This window comes from Bombus fervidus, chromosome 17 (assembly GCF_041682495.2).
Source record: "Bombus fervidus isolate BK054 chromosome 17, iyBomFerv1, whole genome shotgun sequence".
NCBI classification, from domain to species: Eukaryota; Metazoa; Arthropoda; class Insecta; order Hymenoptera; family Apidae; genus Bombus; species Bombus fervidus.
Genome location: NC_091533.1, coordinates 52,779 through 79,760, shown reverse-complemented (window position 1 = coordinate 79,760; position 26,982 = coordinate 52,779). Strand labels below are relative to the sequence as shown.

At 33.8% G+C, this 26,982-nt stretch overlaps 1 protein-coding gene and 1 long non-coding RNA gene across 3 annotated transcripts; both read right to left on the bottom strand.

Moving 5' to 3' along the window:
* Positions 1–783: 783 nt before the first annotated feature.
* LOC139996219 (trans-1,2-dihydrobenzene-1,2-diol dehydrogenase) lies at positions 784–24,519 on the bottom strand. 2 transcript variants are annotated; one of them, XM_072020437.1, is made up of 6 exons: positions 24,389–24,518; positions 21,177–21,257; positions 12,431–12,632; positions 11,470–11,761; positions 5,782–6,179; positions 784–1,058 (listed from the first exon to the last, which is right to left on the bottom strand). In XM_072020437.1, the coding sequence occupies exons 1-6, from the start codon at positions 24,395–24,397 to the stop codon at positions 955–957; spliced, it is 1,086 nt and encodes a 361-aa protein (XP_071876538.1). In that variant the 5' UTR covers positions 24,398–24,518; the 3' UTR covers positions 784–954. The 2 variants fall into 2 exon arrangements, with proteins under 2 accessions (XP_071876538.1, XP_071876539.1); XM_072020438.1 differs by lacking the exon at positions 21,177–21,257 and having other exon boundaries at positions 24,389–24,519.
* LOC139996234 (uncharacterized) lies at positions 13,206–15,103 on the bottom strand. Its single transcript, XR_011802175.1, has 2 exons — positions 14,586–15,103; positions 13,206–13,595 (listed from the first exon to the last, which is right to left on the bottom strand). It is a non-coding gene; the product is annotated as an uncharacterized lncRNA (long non-coding RNA).
* Positions 24,520–26,982: the final 2,463 nt, after the last annotated feature.

Below are 26,982 nucleotides of genomic sequence, written 5' to 3'. Positions count from 1 at the left end.
TAATCGACGCCACACGATAATCAGTCGATCCCCTATTTTGGTTAAAATAATAGGGATGGTTTGAATAACTTTGATACTGAGTTCACAGTTTAAATATCACTATTTATTTCCAACAGCTTTTGAATAATATAAGTGTTTGTGAATGTTGCGACCGAAAAAATGTTGTAGTGTTCTTACCGAAGTCTAGATAACAAGTTAAAGTGTGTTCTGACCAAAAAATTGATAGCAAGTGTTTTTTCACCGAAGAGTTGTTAGCAAGTAACGTTCAACGAAGAAATCGAAGATGTGCTTTCTGGTAGAAAATTACGGATTCAATTTGAAGGTTCTCCGTAGCTCTTGATTATTCTTCGGATTCTATATTTTTGTAATAAAATAATGTAAAATGTTAGCTTTAATAATAATGGAACTTTTATAGTATTTTTAGAGAACTATAGTATTTTATGAGAAATATTTTAAAGAATGATCAGGTCGCGACACGTTCAGGTCTAGCCTCTACACGACAAGAAAATGAAAAACATCCAACGAAAAAAGATACCAATTTGAGTTCCACAATAAAGGATCATTTTGCGGAATATTCTTTTGATAGATTTCCATCGATCTGAAGACGTAAAATTCAGCTACGATAGTCGTGACCAATATTTTCTTACGTTCCATACTGTTTGTAGTTATATTGTATATATGTTTTGTATAGGGCAAACAGCTTTTATCTACAATAGACCTTTGTCTATTGCAATATTTTCCAAATATATCATGAAATGAATATAGGAGTGAAAACAAAATACATTAGCGATGCATAAATTGTTTACTTATTCTTAATACAGAGCATATCTCTTACATATACATATATGTGTATATAAGAAAGCTTCTCTGAAGTTGTGATATGAAACATTAATGTAATTACACATTATTCAGTATATTTTAACTACGTTGGAATTATTTCGTCTATGATGAGGTTTAATCTTCAAGATACGTAACACCAACTTGCCTTCGAATTTCGTCCTCTAATTGTGCAACTAATAAAGAAACATTGTGCGGTACTTTAGAGCTTTCGATTACACCTAAAACAAAACAAACAAAGTTAGCAATAATAAACATAGATATGTACAGGTTGCAAATAAGTTATTTTCCGTGGCTTTGGCAGTTGAATCTACATATCTGGGTTAGTGCAGATCTGCAAAAACAAGATAGCTGAAAAATTGACCTTGACTTTGAAAATCAAGACTATCAAATTCTAAAATCAAATTCTATTCATTATGAAAATTAAAAGTCTTAAAGGAACCATGGATCGAAAATCAACCGTTCTCTTGAAAAAAAATGTTAGAATTTCATTAATTTTATATATGTATGTACAAGTGCATATACATATATACATGTATATATACATATACATATAAGGTGGCATGGTAATCATAGTACAATCTGATAGGGAGGGACTCAACGGGAAGAAATAAGAAAAAAATTTGGTATAATCGAGAAAGAATCGACTTTGATGTATACTTAAATTTGGTTAATTTTGGACTGAAAAAGAATAAACAGTTGATAAAAAATTAAACTGCATTTGAAATAAGTCAAAAATGTAAAATAGCATTTTCTCATAAGAGGCTGTGTTTCCGAGAAGAATAAATTTGAAAATGTACCATGCGCTCGTACCAAATTAATACGTACGTAAATTAATTAAACATGTTTAAAGTTTATTTTTTTGAAAACAAGTCCTTGAACAGAAAAATATTATCCTACATTTTTAACTTATTTTCTTCGTGGAATATTTTTTTCTTAGCCTTCTTTTGATATGGATTTTGCACGTTTCAGCAGCCAGCTGGTTTGCAATTCTTTCTTTGTATCTTTTTGCGTATGTTGATTTCTCTTTTCACCGTTGGTATTTTTAAGTCTTTACTCTAGTTTACTCTAGTTTATTTATGTGACTCATTGCTGCAGTCCCCATAGTGGTATCGTTTTGTAAATTTTTTTAGTTTATTTTCCATGCTGAGCTTAGAGTTTCGACTAGTTAACCAGTACATTTGTCTTCTTTTTATCCGCGTTTTGTCTATAATTGATTTAGTATTTTGCTTCCATGTAAGTTGTGTGTCTAAGTAAAGTCCTAGGTATTTAACTTGCCTCGTTTGTGTTATTTGGATATTTGGTGGTTTCTGTTTTCGTAGTGTAAATGTAATATGGTTGCATTTACTGGGGTTCGCTTTTATTTGTTTTTCTTGCAGCCATTTTTCTATTTTTGTGGTATGCTCTTGTAGTAATGTGGCTACTGTTTCTGGATTAGTGTGCCTGACTAGTACAACCGTGTCATCCGCGAATGTCAGTATTTTGCTGTTGGTATGTTGGCCGTGTATAGAGTGTATCATATTGGTCCTAAGACGCTTCCTTGCTGTACTCTTGCCTTGATTCTTTAACTTCAGAATATGTGTCCTTTATTTTTACTACAAAGGTTCCGTTGCTTAGATATGATTTGAGTAAGTGGTGGATTTGTTCTGAGAAATGTTTTTCGATTGTTTATAAGATGCTTTGATGGTTCACTTTATCAAGTGCTTTCTCGATGTCCATGAAGAGGGCTGTACAGTATTGTTTCTTTTCTATTGCTAATAAAATTTCGTTGACGAGCCTGTGCATATGCTCTATCATGGAGTGTTTGTTTCTGAATCCAAATTGGTAATCTGCTATTAACTTTTCTTTCTCCATTGTTGGTTTTAGGCGGTCGTATATTATTTTCTCTAGTATTTTGGAAAACGCACGAACTAGTGATGTTAGCCTGTAAGATGCAGTTTGGTGTGGGCCTTTGCCTGGCTTAGGTGACATTATGATTTGCGCTAGTTTCCATAGATTAAGACATTATTGAATTCTTAATATTGCATTGAATATTATTGTCGTTAATCGTATTGCTTTTAGGGTAAAGTGTTTCAAGATTTTTTCTTTGATTATGTTAATTAATGGTGTTTTGTTTTCTTCATTATGATTCTAATTTTTTGTGTTGTTGTATTAGGTATGGTGTAGTGCTTGTCAGTTAAGGTAACAGTGTTTTGCACATCTAAGTCTGTATAACAGTTGGAGCTGCTGTTGTTAATATTATGTGGAGTAAATGTGTTACAAAAGTGGTTGGAAAATTCTTCAGCATGCTCTTTGTTGCTTCTGGCCCATGTGTTGCCTGTAAGTTCCAGATCATTGTTTTGTCCTATAGTTGGATCAGTTCCGTGGGTCATTTTAGTTCAGGTGGACGGATTAAATCCGTTGAACAATTAAAATGATGAATTTAATATGCTTTCCCTTGTCAACAATCAATGCGTAATCTTGGGGGAAGACTTGGCTAGAATATAAAATGTAGAAATTTAAATGTGAATCCGGTTCTACTTAAACAACATTGATGGTCATGTAGAAGTTGACACGCAGGTATGGCTATTACACAGATTCAAATAGAAAGAAAAAAAGGAGAAATGAGATATCGAATGGTATATCTGGGATTTACATACGACAATAGTATATAATATATAATTTTATATACATATGTTTTATATAAAATTCATGAAACTTCAATATTTTTGTCCAATAGAACTGTTGGGTTGGAGCACATGGTTCCTCTGAGACTTTTGTGCTACATGATAAGTAAAAGTACGATCCAACAAGAAGTTTTGAAATGACATTTCAAGATCAAAATCAAATTCAATGTTGCGACTATTTTTTTTGATGATCTCCATCGATTCAAAGCTATAGCCATAAACAGACAATGTAATACAAGTTATTCGATACAATTAGGTTAATGTATGTAAACATTGGTAACACCGATCATTTATGTAACGTAACTTAAAAATATTATATATTTATATATAAATGTTGCCATATGGTACTTTTCTATAATAATTTTACATGTTATCATATTCATGCAAGAATATTACTCTTAATAAAGAAAAAACTAATTTTTCATTAATGAAGTCAAATTGGTGTAATGCATGGAAATGGATGGACAATTGAAAAATGAAATAGGTCCACAGTAATAAAAATACACAGTGTCCCAACAAAAGTTAAATTTTGAGGTGGACATAATTTGGTGTTAGCAGTTTTCTTGCAAGTGGAAGCGTAAAGGATATGTGAAAACTAAGTCAATTTCTTTTAATAGAAGCATATATAATTCCTTTAATATATTAATCGATCTTACTTGGCATCCCCATAAAAAGCTATTAACCTATATATATATCGAAAAGCCATTAGTTTAGCACATATATTTCAATGTTTATTTTGTACATAAAGTATTATCGCATGATGGACGAAGAAAACAAATAATAAAGCGTGCCTTACGTCTTGCCCTGTCTTTCGTACGATTAATTTTATAAAATAAAAGTTAAAATATTTGTTAAACCAATGATTTTTTGATATAAATAAGTTAATAACTTATTATTTAATATATTACCCAATATATTAATATATTAATATACAATACATTTGTAATATATAATATATATCTTTAATATATAGTTCCATTTAAAAGAAATTGAGTTGACTTTGACTAGTGCATAGTTTCATTTAAAGAAAATATTGATAATAAAATCTACAAAAAAACAATGTTTTAAACGATTTTCACATTTTTGAGTAAGTAAAAAACAAAAAAATAATTTCTACCGTTGTGTAACGTCTAAAGTAGAGGAACAAACTCGCGCGCGCGCGCGTGTGTGTGTGTGTGTGTGATGTTGAGTGCTGAAGAGTGTACGTGAATGCCGAAACCTCATGACAGAAGGCAACAATATACGATGAACATCAGTATGTTTAACGGGATGCTAAAATAAAGAGCGACGATTAAAGAATTAAATATGAATATTTAAATATCCTTAAGATTGTGGATAATTAACATAGTTAATTGAAGATCCCTATATGACTAATATAGTTAACTAAAAGATATTGCAATATATAATTATATAAATCACGTTAAGCTGGTATCTTATGCATACGTGTAGAATATTTATGGAAAAACTGTCAATTATGCGATGCAATAAATTTTTTTCGGAAGCAACTAATAACAAAACAGAAGAGAATCTTTTCGTAGGTGTGACATTATTGTCATCGGTACTTGAATTTAATTGCTATCTTGGCTCTGGTAAATCTAACTAGTAAATATAGCTAGTAAATAATTTTTTCTTTAGGTAGCAAGTCTAGCTTAAGAAAAATATCGCCTACAAAATCAGTCACGTAACTGGAACAAACCATATCTTGTTTTTTTTTTACTTGAAGTTAGAAAAAAATATCAACAGTAAAAGGTGAATGCTCCAAGAAGGACTATATTTTTCAGATGTTTGTTTAGGATGGATCATTCTACAAAGATCATCTAATGCATATCGGAAATTTAAATTCACGTTGATCACTGTAATATCTCTTGTTCTTGTTTAAAACCATTCCATTGCTATAAGACATAGGGCACATATAATGCATATAAGACATTCGCTACTAGTATCTTATATCGAAAAATACTACCGCGGCTGGTTTATACAGAGATACAATACAATTGATGATGCGCTTGGTTTAATAATATGTAATTAAAAATTCTAAAACAGAATTACAATATTTTTACAAACTTGCAACTACATAAGAATGCTCATTTTGAGGTAGTTAAAGGAGTTACGGATACCATTGAAATAGATTTTACTGTTTCATATTTTTCGATTAGTAAAGATTAAGTGGCATTCAAACGATTCAAATGTTTTTGTTGTTTGGTTAAAGTGAATATTAATTAATTGGTAATTTGTGAATAATAATTTGAATTAAAGAAAATCTCAAAACACGCAGTACCTGCTAAAATGCAATTGCGAACTTCATTAGCTTCATAAATAAATCCAATGCTGTTAATAAAATTAAACTTATATTCAGTTTCAGGAAGTGGCATATTTATTTTACCACTTGGCAATTCGATCGTTGTAGGACACCAAAAGTTCGGAACTTTTATCATTCCTTTTGTACCAATGATGTAAGCTTCATTCGGTAAATCAACTAGACAGTGAGTAATAATGGTTGCAGTACGGTTTCCTTTGTAAAGAAAGGTAGTAGATACAGATTGATCAACTCCCTCTTCATTTAAGCATCCAGCAGCTTGTACAGTATGAGGTATTTCATTATTAAATATTAAACAAGCAAATTGTATTCCATACACGCCCAAGTCCAATACGGTACCTCCTCCTAGACTTTTTATGCTAAACAGAATAACGAATATTTTTTAATATAATAAGTTTGACTTAAATATGTAATGCATTTTCCAATGTATTATGCATTTAATAAAAATTAACAGATTTTAGCATACTGCCTAGAATAAAGAATTAATGGATATCACAGATACACAGAAATTAAATTGCAGTCGTTAATACACAACACATTATAAATGTAGGAAGTTTGATGCTGAGTCATTTACCTATAGAAGTATTTCGAAAACGTCAAAAACGCGGAATACAAGAAGGCGAAGTAAATTATATAAAATATGATTTATCGTATCGATTTCAATATACCGATATAGAAGGTATATCTTGTAAGTTTTTTTTTTTTTTTTTTATTTAATTTGCACTTTACAATTTGTTCAGCTGGACATTCGGTAAATTTTATCCTGCGAGAATGACCACTATTTTTCCAGCATTTTCGATAATTTCACAAAGAACTGTTTTAAATAAAAGTTAATCAATTTGTGGTTCACTACACATTTGTATATTAAAAATTTCCGACAAATTATTGTTTAATGAAAGGTCAACATTTTTTTTTTTTTATTGTTTATTTGTTAAATTTTTACAATTTGTCCAGAAGGACATTTGGTAAAATATTATAGCTTAGAGAATAAAAGAATAAAAAATAAAAAAAATAAAAAAATAAATAAATAAATAAAATATAGCATGTGGATGATTACCCCCAGCGGGGTTCCATCTTCTAGGTTTCCTATTGCATCTCTATTTCGAGGTCTGCGGGATGCTTCCTCTTCAGTCTTCTTTCTATCTTGGTTTTATTTGTTTCAGCAACCAGCTGGTTTGGGTGTGCTGCAAGTCTTTCTTTGTACTTTTTTGCGTATCTAGCGATTTCCTCTTTGACTGTTGGAATTTTTAGATTTTTTCGTAGGTCTTCATTTCTGACGTACCATGGAGCGTTAACTATTGTCCTTAAAATTTTTGCTTGCTCTATTTCTATTTTGCTTATGTGACTCATTGCTGCCGTCCCCCATAATGGGACTCCGTATGTCCAGATTGGTTTGATTATTGTTTTGTATATATTTAGTTTATTCATTGTGCTTAATTTAGATTTTCTATTGATTAACCAGTACATCTGCTTCCTTTTTGCACTTATTCTGTTTATTATTGATTTTATATGGTGCTTCCATGTAAGGCGTGTGTCTAAATTTATTCCTAGATATTTGACTTGCTTTGTTTGTGCTATGTGGGCGCCGTTCAGTTGAATATCTGGTGTTTTTCCTTTTCTAAGTGTAAATGTTATGTGGTTGCACTTGCTGGTGTTCACTTTTATTTGTTTGTTTTGCAGCCATTTTTCTATTTTTGTAGTGTGTTCCTGTAGTAGTGCGGCGGCCGTTTCTAGATTTGCATGCCTCACTAGTATGGCCGTATCGTCCGCAAACGTCAGTGTTTTACTGTTGACAGTTGTTGGTATATCTGCCGTGTATAGTGTGTATAATATTGGTCCTAAGACACTTCCTTGTGGTACTCCTGCCTTTATGTCCTTAATTTCAGAGTATGCATCATTTATTTTTACTACAAAGGTTCTGTTGTTTAAGTAAGATTTGAGTAGTTTGTAGATTTGTTCTGGAAATTGCTTTTTGATTGTTTGAAGAAGTTTTTCATGGTTAACTTTGTCGAATGCTTTTTCGATATCCATAAGGAGTGCTGTGCAGTATTGTTTTGTTTCAAGCGACTGTAAGATTTCATTGACGAGTCTATGCATTTGTTCTATTGTGGAGTGTTTATTTCTGAATCCAAATTGATGGTTCGGTATTAGTTTTTCTTCTTCTATTGTTGGTTTTAAGCGGTTATATATTATTTTCTCTAATAATTTGGAAAACGCAGGTAGTAATGATATCGGCCTGTAGGATGCAGTTAGATGTGGGTTTTTGTTTGGTTTGGGTATCATCACTATCTGTGCTATTTTCCATAGTGTAGGAAAGTACTGTATTCTTAGAATTGCGTTAAATATTATCGTTGTTAGTCTTATTGCCTTTGAGGGAAGGTTTTTTAAGATTTTCCCATTGATCAAGTCAAATCCTGGTGCTTTACTTGTCTTTGTTGCCTCAATTAAGTTTGTAACTTCTTGCGCTGTTGTGCTGAGTATGGTGCAGCGTTTATCAGTTGTGTTGCTGGCATTTTCCACTTCTTCATTTGTTTGCCATCCAGGGATGCTGTTATTAATTTCATACGGCGAAAATATATTTTGTAGGTGCTTTGAGAATTCTTCTGCCTGTTCTTCGTTGGTTCTGGCCCATGTGTTGTCCATTTTTCTGATTGCTGGGATTGTTTTTACTGTTTTCTTAATTTTGTTAGTGACTTTCCATAGGGAGTAGTCGGTATTCTCATGCGCGGATAGTGATTCGATGAATTTTGAGAATTCGTTATTATGATGTTCCCTTATTTTATTCTTTAGTTCCTTTGCAAGTTTATTTAGGTTTTTCTTGTTTTCTCGTGTTCTCTGTTTTTGCCATTTTGCTTTCGCTTTTCTTCTTTCCCTGATTTTGTCTAGGATGTCCTGCGGAATAATTTTTGATTGCCTGCTATTTGTTTCATAGGTGGTGGTTGCCCATGCTGCTTCCTGTATTATTTCTGTCAAAGTTGCTACTGCCTGCTCAATGTGTTCAGGTGTTTTCAACGGGATATTGCAGTTGATTTTGTTTTCGATCAGCTCTTTGAAAGTTTGCCAGTTGGTGGTTTTATTGCAAAGCGACTCTGACTTGTTATAAAGTAGTGGTTTGCTTGTATATTCTATTATAATTGGTGTATGGTCGGAGTTAAGCTCGAGGCTGGTTGCTATTTTTAATTTGCTTACATTTAGCCCTTTTGTTACTGCAAAATCCAACAGGTCAGGTATTTTATTGGGGTCTGTCGGCCAGTACGTTGGTTTTCCTGTAGAGAGTACGTTGAGGTTGCTGCTTCTAATGTATTTTTCCAATGTTCTACCTCTCGGCGTGCTAATTCTCGAACCCCATAATGTGTGCTTTGCATTAAAGTCTCCTGCCGCTATATATTTGTCGCCTAAGGATTGGAAGTACTCTTCCCATTTTTTAAGTGTCATTTTGTGTCTCGGAGGTACATATACTGCTGACATCTGGAAGTAATTGTCATTGGTTTGTATTGTGACAGTGGTTGCTTGTAGGTGTTCTTGATTTGTTTGACTATGTAAGTGATGCTTGATGTCGTTTTTTATTATTACTGCAGTTCCTCCATGTGCTTTACCCGAGGGATGTTTGGTATCGTATATGGTGTAGTACGGTATTTTCATGTAGTTTTTTAGGGTGAAATGTGTTTCTGAGACAAGTAGTATATCAATATTATTTTTATACAAAAATATTTTAGTTTCGTGGGCTCGCTGTTGCAAGCCATTGGAGTTCCAGACTGCTATTTTCAAAATGTCCATCTCTATTTTTTACTTAGCAAGTTAGTGAGTAGTTGTAACATGATTGTTGTTTGTTGTGCTTGTTGTCTTAGTATTGTGTTTAGATCACTTACCATTTTTCCTAACATTTCCATACCTTTAATGGATTGTTTGAGCATTTCTTTGATGTCTGTAACGTCTTCGATGTTATTGTTTTCATTCTGATTGATTGCAAGCGTTGGTTTGCTAATGTTTTTAGTTACTTGTGCGTAGCTTCGTTTACCTTGGGGATCTATGTTTCTGCTTATAGCGTTTAGTTCGTGTTGTGCTTTCAATGTTGTTTCGTTATCCGTTATACTTTGTTGTGGTTGATGGTCATTGTGTGATCTGTTGCGAAGTGGAGGAAACAGTTTACGTTGTATTTGTTTCCTTATTTCACATCCTTTGTAGCTGGCTGGGTGGTTTCCGTTACAATTATAGCATTTAACTTCTTCTATTTTTCCTGTGTATGGGCAGTGTATTGTTAGGTGATTTTTTGCACATTTAACACATGCCGGGCTTCTGTTGCAATAATTTTTTGTGTGTCCGTATTGTTGACACCGCATGCATTGTGGTATATCTTTTTTGTAGCGTGGTGGTTCCACTGTTACAATTGTATTTAGTATTTTTTTGATTTCATAAATTTCCTTGTTATTGGTTCTGGGTTCAAGTTCTATTAAGAATAATGGCAATGGTTGCTTCGTATCGTATCTTGTCATATTGTTTATTGCTCTTGTTTCATGGCCAATTTTTCCTAATTCTTCACTTAATTTTTTTGTGTTAGTTTTTGGATGTAAACCTCTTATAACTATTTTATAGCTCCTTTCTGTTTTGAGTTGGTACGTGTGGTATATAGCATTTTTTTCTTTTAGTTCATTTATCACTTTCCTATAAACTTCTGGGGTGTTTGTTTGAATTTTTACTTGTTCTAATTTTGTTTGTTTTATTGTGTAGTTATCCTTCCCGACTATATTGTTTAGTAGATCAATAAGCGGGTCTATTATTTGGGCCTCAACAAATATTGGTGGTGGTTTTGATATGTAAGGTGATTTAGTCGTGGTTTTGCTTATCGGGTCATTGTCTATTTCTTCCGTTAATGAGCTGAAGGAGTTTCTTAAAGGTAATTCTTACAGCCATCGCTGCTTTTCTGTATCTGGGTTTCCTGCAGCATTTGTGCCTGGAATTATTTTACGTTTTTTGCTAGTCTTTGCTAGCTTCCAGTTTTCGTCCTGGTAACTTATTTTGTTGTCGTGTCTGCACTCCTCCTGTCTCCACTGCTCTTCCATTTCTTCTGTTTCCATATCATTTTGGTTGTTATTATTTTGCTGTTGTTGCTGTAAGCCTGGTAAATCTGACGACCCTTTTATATAATATTTTTCTCCTTTGGTTGCAATTTTGATTGTTGATATCTGCTGCTGCATTGTTTGTCACTATCACTATTCGTAGCACTTCTCTGAATCACTTGACTGGAGCACACGTTTGCTTACACACATCTGTTCGCCTCGGTTGCCCGAGCAATACTGATTGCAATAAGTGATGTTCAGATAAATGGAGTTCTGTTGCAAAGAGTGTCTATTTTAAAAACGGTATCTGTGCTTTGAAGATTTGTAACAACGATAATGATACTGTTTTGAGACTTTCCCTCAATTTTGGCTATGGATATCGACGACTGTTTTGACACACGAAAAGTCCATCTGTGTGCAGTTTTAATGTAAATAAAATAAGAATCTTTATATCCAACCTACCAAATCTTAATATTAAAAACTGCCTAGACACCATCTTTCTTACTTACATGCAATACTGTCAATTATAATTTCATTCGCAATTTTAATTTTAAAATGTATACAAAGAATAAAACAAACATCGTTTACATACTTGAGTCGTTGAACACCTGGCATTCTAAATCCGAACGATACAAGAACTTGATGAACATCTCCAATGCTTCCGGATTCAATTTCTTTTTTAAGAGTTTCATATATAGGAAAACATCTACTCCAAATACCTTCCATTAAGAACAACTTCTTCTCCTTTGCTAAATTTATCAACTCTGTTGTTTGCTTCAAATTCATAGTTAAAGGTTTTTCACATAGAACATGTTTCCCATGATTTAACATTAATTTTGCAATGTCGAAATGTTGAGGATGTAACGTTCCAATATATATGACATCTGTAAATGTAAAAAAATACAAAACAATGGGGAAAATATGCTTATATTAAAATTAAGTAAATTATGATTTATGGCATTTTTATATTTCAATAAGTTTCATAAAATATGGGTACTAATTTTCAATTTTCGATAAAAATAATAGATTACAATAATTTTGTGTTATTTCACAAAAACTGACTATCGTATTTAGTTTTCGGTATTTCGGAGGTGCATATCTGTAGAGTAATAACGTATGCGAAGTTAGAAAGTGTCGAAGTGATGAAAAAACGAGTGACAAATGAATTGCGTGTATGATTCCCTTGCCGAGTGGCGAGTATGTACAGTGTACAATGTACAGGGTGTATAAAAAGTATGTGTAAAAACCACCGTAGCGTGATTCTATACTTCTGGATCGGTGGAGATTTGTAATAAAATGTTTGTGCAAAATTGATCTGGAGCATGATTTTCAAGGTCAAATTGTTTTTTTATTGTAACGTATTCCACTCATTATAAGGATAAGAGGTCTCAAAGGAACCGTGATATGGATCGCACTCAAGTGAGGAACTGAACATGCTTTCTCTCGCTTTCCAGAGGCAAGGAGAGTAAGGCGGATTTGTTAAATTCAATATTCAACGTTTATAAAAAGACTATTTCTATATTAATTCAGCTTAAAAAAAACATGAAACATACCAATATTCTTGTCTTCCGCTAGCTCTACATAATTGTCGAACGCCTTTTTAATTTTATGTAAGCTAGAAAAGTTCTGTGCCCTTGATAATTCACGTGCTGCTACTGCAAGAACTACATGTTCAGATTCTGGTAATGTTCGTAAGCATGTTACAAAATCATGTGATATTTTTCCAGCACCTGCTATACCCCAATGAATAGACATCTGTAATAGTGTAATTTTAAAAGAAGCTAATTATTTACTAAATAATATAATGTTAAACAATTATATAATTGTATATATGTCGAAGATGAAAGAACAACGGGGCCCCCTGTTGGAATTACTCGGAAAACTTCAATACTGTAACACTTACAAAATAACCCAAACACAGTCGTTCGAAACTTGAGACAATGAGCTTAGGCTCGAGGCGAGTAGCCACCGGTCACCGGATGAACGTACCACCCAACAGAGATATGAAGTTACATAGCTTTCCTTTAAAGAATTGGCCGTACCGACGCTTGACAATAAAACATTCCAACGGCCCCGTGGCTCGCCATACACAGACCCCATTCTTTGGGTAAGATGATGGCCAGATGCCGATGCATCATTCACAGTTTATGTTCAGATAGCCTGAGGAACCGTTACAAATCTTAGGATTTAGTTAACTAAAGTCCTTCAGATTAGCAAACAGTCTTTACTCTATCAGCCCGTAAATCTGTCACCTATTGCGGGAAGATACGGGAGATCTGCTTTCCTCACGTACAACGCTTCCCGCTAGGAACTCTCTCTCTGTCTCTCTCTCTCTGTCTGTCTGTCTCTCTCTCTCTGTCTCTGTCTCTCTCTCTCTCTGTCTGTCTGTCTCTCTCTCTCTCTGTCTCTGTCTCTCTGTCTCTGTCTGTCTGTCTCTCTCTCTCTCTCTCTCTCTCTCTCTCTCTCTCTCTCTCTCTCTCTCTCTCTCTCTCTCTCTCTCTCTCTCTCTCTCAAGAGCGTCTAACATCCTTTTCTAACCGCCAACATAGAAATTAACCAATTAACAGCAACGTCCATTTCCCTCACCCTCCAAGCGGAGGTTTTCCTCGACGAATCTCATGATTCCGTGCCCTTAGGCACACCCCATCATAATCTTCCTCCGCAGCGCCATCGTGACGGCAAGTCATTCCCTTTCTTGCAGACTCATTAGCCAGTTACCTTTTTTTTTTCTTTTTTTTTTTTTTTATCGTGGGGAAATCCTCATGGACACTCGGCGCTGCGTAGCAACGACCGTGTAGTGTCGGACTCCTACCGACTAAAACCCCACGGTGGTCATCCCGACGTTCGGAGGTGCACCCGGGGTCTCTTGCGAATCACTACCGAGTGCAGCCTCGTCGTCTATCTCCCTGCCGTTGTAGTTGTCTAGGGAGGCGTCCCGGCTTGAGTTGGAAAGCTAGGGGGAACCACTCCTCCTAGCGCCACGTCCCCTAATCTGGCGCACCCGGGGCAGCGACGGCGGCGCCGCGCCCCTGCGTCGTACGGAGCCCCTGCGACGTTGATGCGACGATCTACTGGGATCGGCTCTTCTCTTCCGGTCCCTCTCTGCCCGCTCCTTTCTCTGCATAACCTCCTCGCAGTAGGCGCGGACAGCGTTAAACTCCCGGGGCCCTCGGAGCATGGCCTCAACGACCGCTTCCGGAGCCAACCTCTCGCCGATGTCGAGCTGCAGGACGCGCCGCGGTTCCGCCCACGCTGGACAGAACTCCAGCGTGTGCTGTGCCGTGTCCTCCTCTTCCCCGCAGTGGTGACAGGTGGACGTCACCTCCCGCCCGATCTTCAGCAGGTACTCACCGAAGACCCCGTGTCCGGCGAGCATCTGTGTCGTCCTGAAGGTGAGCGGAACCCCGCCTTGATCTCTCCAAGCCTCCCAATTGGGAAGCACGGCGCGGACGGCTCGGTGTGGCCGCCTGGCGTCCTCCTCCATCAGCTGGGAGCGCCACCGCTCCCAGATCTCCAGCTTTGCCTCTTCCCGGACGTTTGAGGCCGAGAGGCCGCCCAGCGACAGCGCCACCGTCGAAGGCGGTGCCCTCAGGTGTTCATGCACCCGACAGAGCTCGAGGGCCCGCAGCTCGAACGGGGGGGACGCCGCCAGCACTGTCGCCGACTCGTAGGATATTGTTCGATATCCTCTGGCTATTAGCCAGTTACCTAGTGTGTTTGTACGATCGATGAATAATCCACGTCTCAACAAAGAGTTAATCAAGCAATCCTTGTATCACGAGGAGTAAGTCGAGTCCGACTTAGACTTTGAAGCAAAGTATATCCGTTATCCCGTGGACCGTGGATTCGTCATATCGAACCTAAGGTCATTGTCATTAGCGCCTAGTTACCGCGGCCACTTGTCGATCTTGTACTATCTATACCTGTGATAATAAACGTTACTTCGATTGTGCAACAACGATGAATAACCCAGACGAAGATTCATTACACGCCCCTAACGCCAACCCGACATATATATTTATATATATCACATTTAAAATATTCTCGACATTATCAATGCGTCATTACATATTTATAATAATCTGTGATTCTTAATATACTGAAGTACATATAGTTCGTATAGAGATAAATTGAATAATTATAAACAGCAATGGTCATTTATTTCTTTAATATTACAATTCTTTAGCTTCTTCATAGCTGCTATAAAGTTACAAAGCGGTCGTCATTATTCTTCTTTTGATACCTAATCATTATATTCTTTTCTTTCAATCTATTCTACAACATGCATAGATACTTATTGTATTTACATAAACTTATTGTGTTTATAATTAAAAAGCCTAATCGATGTCCTTGAGATATGTTATTAAGGTCAATTTCTTGAGCAACTTTACATACATGGTAAACTGTATACCATTTATACATACTGTATTCATACTGTATACATGGTATACTGTATGCAGGACGTCCGCGGTAACTCTGGACTTTTTACTTCAAAATGTATTACAGATACAAAAAATTATTTATATGAAGATTGCATGATGCAGAGGGGCACATATTTTAACGAAGACGAATCTTTTCTACAGTATTATTTTCCGAAATGACAATCAAGATCGTTTATTTAAATGGAACTATATCTATATTTTTCTTCAGATCTTTAGATACAGATAGTGCTTCTCAGGACGAATCTATTATGTATTGAACCGATTTTAATTAGTTTTTAAGATATTGAGCTTACAAGTTTATTGATTTTTGAGAAAAAAGCTCCGCTAGGAACGAAACACGGATGGCAGTCGTGTTTGCGCCTGAAGTGTCATTAAACATAAACAGATACAAAGGGTATTTGCCAAGAATGGCAAGGTCAGGCAGCAGCAATTTCAAACGCGAACAAGACCATTTTGAAGATCCCCTCCCTCTGAAATACAATAAGCAAAGCTAAGTTTGAAATTTGTTTCAATGCATCTATACGGAACCGTTTCCTCTGCTGTAGCCTAATTGTGGAAAACACAATGTCTTTCTTAGCATAGCTTAGCTTTCTCTCGCAATATCTTGTATTTCTTGTGATAAATAAAAGGGTAATATAATAGGGTGGCCACTTTTTGAACTTTCCGGTCTTTTATGGTATTTCTTAAAATTATGACACCTGGCGAGAAAATTATATCTGCAAGATTAAAAGTGGTTGGACAAAGGAAACCCATGCCGTATTTGAGTTAAAGTTTTTTTTTTATTATTTAATTTATACTTTACAATTTGTCCAGCTGGACAACCGGTAAATTTTTCTAGCTTTATTGCTAAATAACATGTGGATGGATACCCCCAGCGGGGTACCATCGTCGTGTTTGCTAGGTTATATCCTTTGTGAGGTCTGTTGGGTGTTTCCTCTTTAGTCTTCTTTCTATGTTTGATGTGTTGACCGTTGCCGCTGCCAGACGGTTCGGGTGCGTTTCTATTCTTTCTCTGTACCTTCTTGCGAATCTGCTAATCTCCTCCTTGACCGTTGGTATTCCCAGGTCTTTCCGAATGTCCTCGTTTCTATAACGTACCATGGGGCGTTTACTATCGTTCTAAGAATTTTAGCTTGTATTGTCTCAATTTTGCTTATATGGCTCATTGCTGCTGTTCCCCATAGCGGGATTCCGTATGTCCAGATTGGTTTTATGATTGATTTGTATATTCTTAACTTGTTTTCAGTGCTTAATTTGGATTTTCGACATGTTAGCCAGTGCATTTGTCTCCTTGCTGTCTGTATTTTGTCTATTATTGATTTGATATGCTGTTTCCATGTGAGTTGTGTATCTATGTGTAGCCCTAGGTATTTGACTTGCCTAGTTTGTATTATTTGCGTGCCATTCAGGAAGATGTTTGGTGGTATCTGTTTTCGCAGTGTGAATGTGATGTGGTTGCATTTATTACGGTTAGCTTTGATTTGTTTAGCTTGTAGCCACTTTTCTATTTTTGTGATATGTTTTTGTAATATTGCGACTGCTGTTACTGGGTTAGAGTGCCTGACTAGTACAGCTGTGTCGTCCGCGAAAGTCAGTATTTTGCTATTTGTAGTTATTGGTATGTTGGCCGTGTAGAGTGTGTATAGTATTGGTCCTAAGACTCTTCCACAGAAGAAGAGGCCACCCACATGCTATATTTTTATTTTTATTTTTTTTATTCATTAAGATATAATATTTTACCAAATGTCCTTCTAGACAAATTGTAAAAATTCAAATAAACAAATAAAAAAATGTGTAGCTGTGTAGAAGATTCGAATCTGGAGAAAGTCATGTTGTTGTGCCTTGAAGTGCCAACGTTGTTTTGATTTGCTAGGTTCAAAGGCAAACGAACTCCGGACAAAACATTATCGCCGTTATTTGTAATCGTCGACCGGAGTTACATTTGAACTTTTTGTAATACCATCGGTCTACACAAATAGGCGAACATGCTCTCTAGGACAATCATTATAGCGAGTCATACAGTCGAATAGCGAGCGTAGAGTTGAACAGTAGTATTAAGCGAGCGACGATTACGACCGGCATACATTATCTCTGTACTTGTATTTAAAATGATTTTAATATACACCGACTATTACAATTTTATCACTTGTCTCTTTAATAAACCAACACGTATAATAAACCACCTTATATTTTTGTTGTGAACGATATCAAAGAGATTATTTGAGTTTAGAAATTTTGTTTCTCTTTTTCTTATAAAAAACTCGCTTCTTTTACAACCAGTTACTTTCAGTTTTACTTCACATCAATACACGCAAAAGTCACGCATTACTACGAGATTGTACGTCAACAATTGTTTTTTATCATGCCATGCAAAGTAAAATTTTGTTACTAGTTCTTCTTTCCTTTTTCTAAATTTACTTACACTCAAAATAACCCCGCATTATGTACTATCAATACTAATAGTAAACGCTTGTTGTTACTGAGAATCACGAATAGTTTCCTTTAAAATGATTGGAGCGTAATATTAAATAGCGGGAAAATATCAGGAATAAAGGTCTTATATGTATTTATAGCTAATTTAGTAATTAATTACTTAAAACTGTTACTATTTTAGATTTCGATGATTACGTATGTCATGATCCCGAACAACTTTCTCCTATGCGTGTAACTTTTTTACATGTATCGATTTAGTCCCACTATGGGGGACGGCAGCAATGAGTCACATAAGCAAAATAGAAATAGAGCAAGCAAAAATTTTAAGGACAATAGTTAACGCTCCATGGTACGTCAGAAATGAAGACCTACGAAAAGATCTAAAAATTCCACCAGTCAAAGAGGAAATCGCTAGATACGCAAAAAAGTACAAAGAAAGACTTGCAGCACACCCAAACCCGCTGGTTGCTGAAACAAATGAAACCAAGATAGAAAGAAGACTGAAGAGGAAGCAACCCGCAGACCTCGCAATAGAGATGCAATAGGCAACCTAGAAGATGGAACCCCGCTGGGGGTAACCATCCATATGCTATATTTTTATTCTTTAAGGTATAATATTTTACCAAATGTCTTTCTGGATAAATTGTAAAAATTTAAACAAATAATCAATAAATAAATCCGCTTTCTTTCACAAAAAAAAAAAAAAATGTATCGATTTTACTTTCCAAGATAGAGACTCGCAAAGCGCAGTGAACACTACAGTGAATCCTGCCTGTAATTGTACATCCGTGGCAACATATATGTTAGTATTGATTGCCGAATTTAAAGAGCTAACTCAAACAAATTACATATCTTACATTTTGTTTATGTCATAGTATTAGGTAATATATATATAAACTATAAACAAAGGCTGAGCGAGCTTGAGTATTCCATTGAATATTCCTACTCTTTATCCTTCATATTACAGTCGTGTGTACAACTACATACTGATTATCATTAATGACCTGCGTTAAGTTTGACTTAATCTTTTAAATTCAACTGCCACCCCGTGAAACGGCTGATTATGAGTTTGGATAATAAATAATAACATAATTACAATTCGTATTAACCTTTTATATTGTATTGCTATTATTTAAAATTGCAAACATCTCAACCATGGTTTCAAAAAATTTAATTATTCGACTGTCAAAATTGTCGTCGGAATAGATTTTTAAAAACATTTCCTGCAGTCTCACATATGCAGTTGTAAACGATTATTTAGATTTGTAAAGTATGGCATCAAGGTAAACAGATCAATGACTGATGGATGTAAACAGATCATCAAGCGGATATGCTAGTGAGCTTCACATATACACACATATAGGCTGAATTGACTGTAGTGGTACCGACTGTTTTTTGCAAATATCTCGATAATAAAGAATCCGCGAGTAACATACAACGGCAAAAGTTATTCAAAATATTGATTTTTACAACATACTAAAAAATCATCGAAATTCAATATGGCAGCAGCTTTCTAAATAATTACCATTAATTTATATATTTAAGCATGATTTAATGCTTCGATTCCTCAAATAGAGCTACGCCAGGATTTCAAATTTTTATAGAAACTTTATGAATATAAAGATACTGATGAAAATATATGTAAATCGTATGGGACTACGGAAATTCAATGGACATTTGGGATACTATTTTACTATTTTACTACCAATAAAAAAGAAACACTACTGTACAGCCCTCTTCATGGACATCGAGAAAGAATTTGACAAAATGAACTATAAAAGTTTATAAATAATCAAAAAACACTACCCAGAATAAATCCACCACTTACTCAAATCATATCTAAGCAACAGAACCTTTGTAGTAAAAATAAAGGACACATATTCTGAAGTTAAAGAATCAAGGCAGGGGTACAGCAAGGAAGCGTTTTAGGCCCAAGATTATGCACATTATACACGGCGGACATACCAACATCTACCAACAGAAAAATACTGTCATTCGCGGACCATACGGCTGTACTAGCCAGGCACATTAATCCAGGAACGGTAGCCACATTATTACAAGAGCACATCATAAAAGTAGAAAATGGCTACAAGGTAAACAAACAAAAGCGAATCCTAGTAAATGCAACCACATTACATTTACACTACGAAAACAGAAACCACCAAATATCCAATTGAATGGCACGCACATAACACAAACGAGGCAAGTTAAATACCTAGGACTTCACTTAGACACACAACTTACATGGAAGCAAAATACTAAATCAATTATAGACAAAACGCGGATAAAAAGAAGACAAATGTATTGGTTAACTAGTCGAAACTCTAAGCTCAGCATGGAAAATAAACTAAAAAAATTTACAAAACGATACCACTACAATCGAAGATACTCAGAACAATAGTCAACGCCCCATGGTATGTCAGAAACGAGGATATACGCAAAGACTTAGAAATATCAGCGGTGAAAGGAGAAATCGGCAGTTACGCAGAGAAATACAAGGAAAGAACGGCAACGCATCCAAACCAGCTGGTTGCTGAAACAAGCAGAAATCTCATAAAAAGAAGATTAAATAGAAAACACCCCACTGACCCCACTAAAGAAATAAAATAGACAAACTAGAAGATGGTATTCCGCTAGGGGTAGCCATTCATATGTTAATTAGCAATGAGTCTAAAAAAATTTACCGAATGTCCAGTTGGATAAATTGTAAAGTACAAATTAAATAAAGAAAGAAATGAAAATTTACAACGTGACTTCAGTCCCCTTCATGCGTGGATTCGATTTCTGGAATGCATCATTCATATATCTCGCAGAATAAGAACTGAAAAATGTAAATAAAACAAAAAGACGACAAAAAACTAGCTTCTTCATTGAAAAAAAGAAATATAGCAGTTATTCCTAAATCTGCAGGTAGTGAGAATTCAAATGATGACAACGCAGCTAATCGAGCATTTCAATAAAAACATAAATATTAGCAAACACAAAAGATGTAAACATCAATCTATCCCAGAATTTACGAACGATTGTAATAACAATATCTTGCCAATTTCCTATAGATTTAAAGAAATTTAAATCACACTGTTTTCACAATACAAAATTATTTAAAAAGACATCCTCATGGTATTCAATGCCACAAACAATACACAAAATTTTAATACATAGCAGGCAGATTTTCAACAATGCATTTTACTCTCAAGGTTGCTTAGCAGAAGACACAGCGGAACCTAAAAACAAATTTTACAAATATGATAGACAATTTCATGCTTGCAAAAATAGTTGCAAGAACAATTTACAGCATACATACATTTAATAGAGCTACGGAAACATCAGATCCATATATCTCATGCATTGGCCTTAAAAACAGAATTCATAAGCAATAACTAAAGAATCCAAGTAAATCAAAAATACTGTCATTATTATGTACTCCACACATCCAATCAGAACCATTAACCATCAACATGTAACATAAATCCAGAACAAACAATGGTCGAAGAAGACCAGTCTGCTGATAATGAAGAATGCGAAGAAAATTTGCCAATATTTAGACATTTAGACAATTCAAAACTAAACTCGGACGAATTATTATTATAATTGTGTCCATATTTTTCATTTTACTTTTATTATTTTCTTCGGTATATCTTTGATTATTCTTTCCAGTATTTTATTACAAATAGATAGATTAGATTAATGAACAGAATCTGTTTGATTTCTGCGAAGATCTGCTGCAGTAGGTTTTCTTATATTTCTGTTGACAGTCTGCTAACATAACCGAATAAAACTCAAATCTGCAGCCTTTCTGTTCACAAAAGCTAATAACAGAATCTGTTAATGCAGATTTGGCTAGTAGTGCGGCTGGTTTAATAGAGTAACGTTAGTCCTGGAGAATCATGGTGAATTATATTATGTACGTTAAGTAATAAAGAACAATGCTTTTATACAAATATTAGAATATATTAAAATACCAGAATTATAGAATATTAGAATATATGAGAATACCAGAATTATAAATTATTAGAATATATTAGAATATTAGAATACATTAAAATATCAGAATTGTAGAATATTAGAATGTAAGTTAGACTATACGTTATAATAAAAGCAATTTTTAAGCTTTAGAAAAAAATTTACATATAATTTATCACGTTTAAATGTTACATTTAGTCCCATTTAAAGGGATAAGAGTCACCTGAAGATTCTAGATATATTTTTACTTCTAATAACAAATAGGTTGAAACATAATTGCGTATAAATATTTAAAGAAATATAACTTGTAAATACGAATATGTGTATACATTTAGTAATAAAATTAAATATCGCTAATTGTATATGTATAACAGAATGATTACATAAAATCTTGTCAATATCGATATTAGATACATATAAATATTCTTTTTTTATATGAGATTATTAATATAAAAGTTTATATAATCTAATCCCAATCTGGAAAACAATCATGGATTTCAATGACTACTGACAATTGAATATAAACATAATTATGTGCAATTTATCATTATTATGTTTCAAACCTACAACCAATTAGGACATAACACAAAAAATCATATAACAGAGGTCTTAAGAAAACATGTACTGTTCTTTTTATCTTCATACAATGTTTGCGTAAATGATTTCAAGTAAAATTTTGTTACAAAATTGCATGTCGCTCTCCATGTTTTTTAGGCTTTGGAACACATGAACACAACATTTAAATTCATACAATTGACAATTATTAAGTTTAAGATTGTGTCATTTAAATTTAAAAAATATTAAATAGGATAAGTATTTTAAAATTTATGTAGATATTGTAGCTGTTGCAAGCATTATACAGGGTATTCCTCCAACTCTGTTCACTTCATTTTTATTCTTTCAAATAATAAGAGAAGAATAAAAATTATTTACAAAAAATTAGGAGGAAGACATACTTTGTTGTAATAGTTTCTTTGTAGGCGAAAAGGTAAAACGCTCTGTAGAATTTGTGTTCTGAAGGCAAATAAGTTTTATGTCCAACTTCAATAGAATGGGGACTATATTGAAAATAATTCCTCATACATTTGAGTTTGTCAAATTTATTATTGGCATTGTGAAATATTTCTATTATATTTTGCAGCGTTACTGATATCCTAACAAACAAAAGATCCAAAAGTAACAATTGTAAGGTTCGAGCAGGTCAAAAAATTGTGTTTCTGGTATGAAGGATATGTATGATTTAGACTTTCACAATGTCTCAATATCAATATTCTCGTAAGAATAACACCAACAATCTAACAATGCTATTTACAATAGTCACTATTTATTGTTTGTTTGTATCTAACATATTAAACGTGCACTTATATAAGCAAAGGTTGTACTAAATTACAAGCCTCATTACGATAAACAATATATGTACATATACACATCTAAAACAACACTAATAAAATTAATCTTTCTGTAAAGAAAGATAGAAGGAATCTTAATAACACTGAATTTTACAATTAATCTACTGAAGTACTTTCTATGTTCAGTATTCAACCTTTTTTGAAATTGGAACATAAGAAATTGGACATTTCACTTAAAAATGAAACTGATCTGAAGGTCTTAAAAGGTCTTGAAAGGACTCTGAAGATCTTTTGTATATGATATCACCATATATATAAAAAAAGAAAAAAAAAATACATCACCACCATATTAGGTCTATTTTAGAACCTAAATATATTTAATATATTTTATAATTGACTGTTTTCAGTTATTTAAAGTAATAAGAGATATTTCAGATAGATAAAGTTGGTATACATCTTTTATAATATCCTTTTGTAAATTAGATTTTAGAATTAGAATTAGATACTCAGTAATTTATTAAAGTATTTAAAGACGACCTCTAAATCTTATTAAGCGAACCATTAAGAATGATATTATTTTACAACTTTAATATATAATAATGTTAAAACAGTCTGATAGAAATCATTTGCTGTTATGTTTATTTAATGAAGCTTATCATTTCGTTAGGTCATAAATTTCTTAAATATACTATAAATATTTACACATGTTAGTAAGTCTGTAAGTAGTAGTCAGTTATATGAGGTTCTAAACATAATTTCTTCTAAGTTACATATACGATTTTATAATCATATACGAGATATACATTATATTGTATATGTAAACAAATATTTGTTAAGCCATTTCTTTACATAAGAGAGAATTTATTTTACTATAACCAAAGAACAAAATCTAAATATTTCCAAAATGTATATGATTGATTGTTTTCATAATCACTATTACTAACATTTATTATTAGTAATAGTAGTTAGCAATACTAATATTACCAACTACTACTACTAATATTTCGTGATTATGTGTTTTTTGCAGTAACAGAAGCGACACGGTAAAGTCCTAAGTTTCTGTGTTATTCATTTCTGATGGTTTTAGACAAGTCCACAGTAATTCTGTAAATAGGTAAATGTAAAATGACAAATGATAATATTAATTAAAATCATTTTACATATTGTTTTTGGAATATACAGTAAGAAATTCATCTAATTGGGAATTTGTCAACATACATACATATGTATGCAATATTTATATAGATATAATAAATACTTTTGTATATTTCAATATTATAATATGAATGATTTCTTATATGTATAAAATTAAATTATAACTTACAATGTTCATAAAAGGTGACCTGCACAGATATTTAAATTGTTTGTTTTAGAACTTTAAGCGCTACATACATACATACAACACGAACGTGAAAACTACTAACTTTCAAATAACCTTTTTATGAGATATAGACGTCACAACAGAAAGGAAATTTCCTCTCTGGTCATAGATTAGAAGATAAAAAATATGTCATACTAACACAAGTATATAATAGAGGTTTATGTAGTGGATGGAGTGTTTAAAGTGTTCAATTTATTAATAGTAAATTTGATGGAAGTGCAGAAATACTACCTATCTTTCCATTTCCATGATTGTTAGATATGTTCTAAAACTCAACATTTCGAATAACTATGAGACTGCAATAAATATCTGTTATAACCATAGATATATAAAGTTAGAGTACGCGAGTCATATAGTCTTAAGTTAACGTGTAAGTGTAATGCGATATAGGAGTAGATCTTTCTACTTCTATCTTCGACTTACGCTACATAAAGATATCTTCTATCCTTGTCTAATCAGGCATGACAATGATAACGCTTGTGTTGGCTATACAGTTACATGTTTGCTATACGAATGAGCATGCGTTATTAGACAAGGACATAAGAAGCCTTTATGCAGCGTTCTCTTTCGCTTTCGCTTTCTCAGCTCGCCCGCGCACTCTATCTTTATATCTCTACGATTATAATTAACAACTAAATTAGAAGTGAATATGATCTATGTTTCCGATTTGGGTTAGATTTTTCAATGCAGTTGTCAGAGGGTTGGGTTGCGTGAAATAATAACGAATCAATTATTAGAATAGTAGGCGAATGATTAATTAGATAACATTATTCTATGAAAAGAATATTTTTTATTATTTCACGTAGTGTTGTCGGTCGCCTCGCGTCGGTCGGATTCGAGAAGCTAACTCAAACTCAATGCATAGATAATATTCATTTTTGATTGAATTACAACAAATATTTCTTACAGCCTCGAGTATGTGGTTGTGCACGGTGTTTTTAAGTTCGCTTGATCCCCGTTGATAAACAGAACAAAGAACACATCGCTGCTAATTGGTAAAATAATTGGAAATAATGTCTATTTTATTTATATTTTATTTACACAACTATGCAACAATGGTTAAGATTACTCTATTTACATATTACAGTATAATAAGTATACTGCAACCTTTTCGAAGGCGGTGCAAAATGCTGTAGACTGCTTTTGGTATGGCAATGCTTGAGTACCATGCTATAAAATTTCAACTCGTTTATATTTATATTATTTAAAATCTCAGCAACTTTATATTTATTTGTATTAAGTTGCAATACATTATAACAGAAAGTCAGGGAAAACATGTTTTAGTAATGGTCAAATTGGAAAACACAGCTTGTATTTGTACTGATACAAATTACAGTAAATGTATCAATAGCGTGCACGTTAATGGAATTATGCGGGATGCTCGGTCATGGGTGTAAAAATATTTAAGCGGTGATTCCTGAAACTAAAATAAAGTCGAAATAAAGGATAAAAAAATTGCGTTTCGGGCTCTGTTTTTTTATTTATTCGCAATTAAATATTAGTTTTTTTCTGAATGGACTCTCCACTACTATCTTGTTACATAACATGTTTTAGATAGTTTAGAAATTTGGTAAAAGGATAAAACAGTTCTGGAAGGGCAGGATCATTTCAACAGCCAAAGAGAAACATTAAGAGAATTGTACAAACATAGTTTGAAACAAGTTTGATTTAGTAGAGGTTTAGGTTATTCTACTGTAGATATCTTTGAGCCTTTTCATTTTTAGTTTTTTAAACATTTTTATTTCTTTTACTTTTGTATTATTTGTCATTCATTTACGATTTTTCTTACAAAGCGTCGCGCAAGATGGTTTACGTCGTCAAATGTCATAATCTTCTTCTCTACGATTTGTGCTAGGTAAGCCTATGTATCGTTCTATTTGAGGATCCCTGTGCACCTCGCTGTTTAGGCTTACCTACTTTTGTTCAGGTAAGGAGGTTTGCTCGGCCACAGAGACGACATTTCGGCTAAGTTTTAATTGACAATAACTAAAAAACAAAGCCGAAAACGCAATCTTTTTATTCTTGATTTGCATCTTATTTTAGCTTGAAGAATCGCCTCTTAAATTTTTCTACAGCTGTACAGTAACGCCCTATATATATACAACCCTGAGAAACAAGTAGCGTGGAAGAAATCTGAACACACTTACCATTTATGGAAGACTAAAAAGAAAACACCCCACTGACCTCACTAAAGAAATAAAATAGTCAAACTCGAAGATGGTATTCCGTTAGGGATAGCCATTCACATGTTATTTAGCAATTAAGCTAAGAACATTTACATTTACATCGTACACACAGTACACAGTGCAGTAAGCAGGCAATCGGAGCTAAGGGACGATGATGTTCTCAGGTAGAGCCGACCCTACCTGGCTTTATGGCAGGTAGAGCCAGCAGAGGTAAGTAGCTGCGACATTTTGTCCAACTGGACATTCGGTAAATATTCTTAGCTCAATTGCTAAATAACATGGGACAATTCCTATCTATAATAAAACTACCATGGGATAATTGCCACATAACGGTCATACTCGATACTGTGG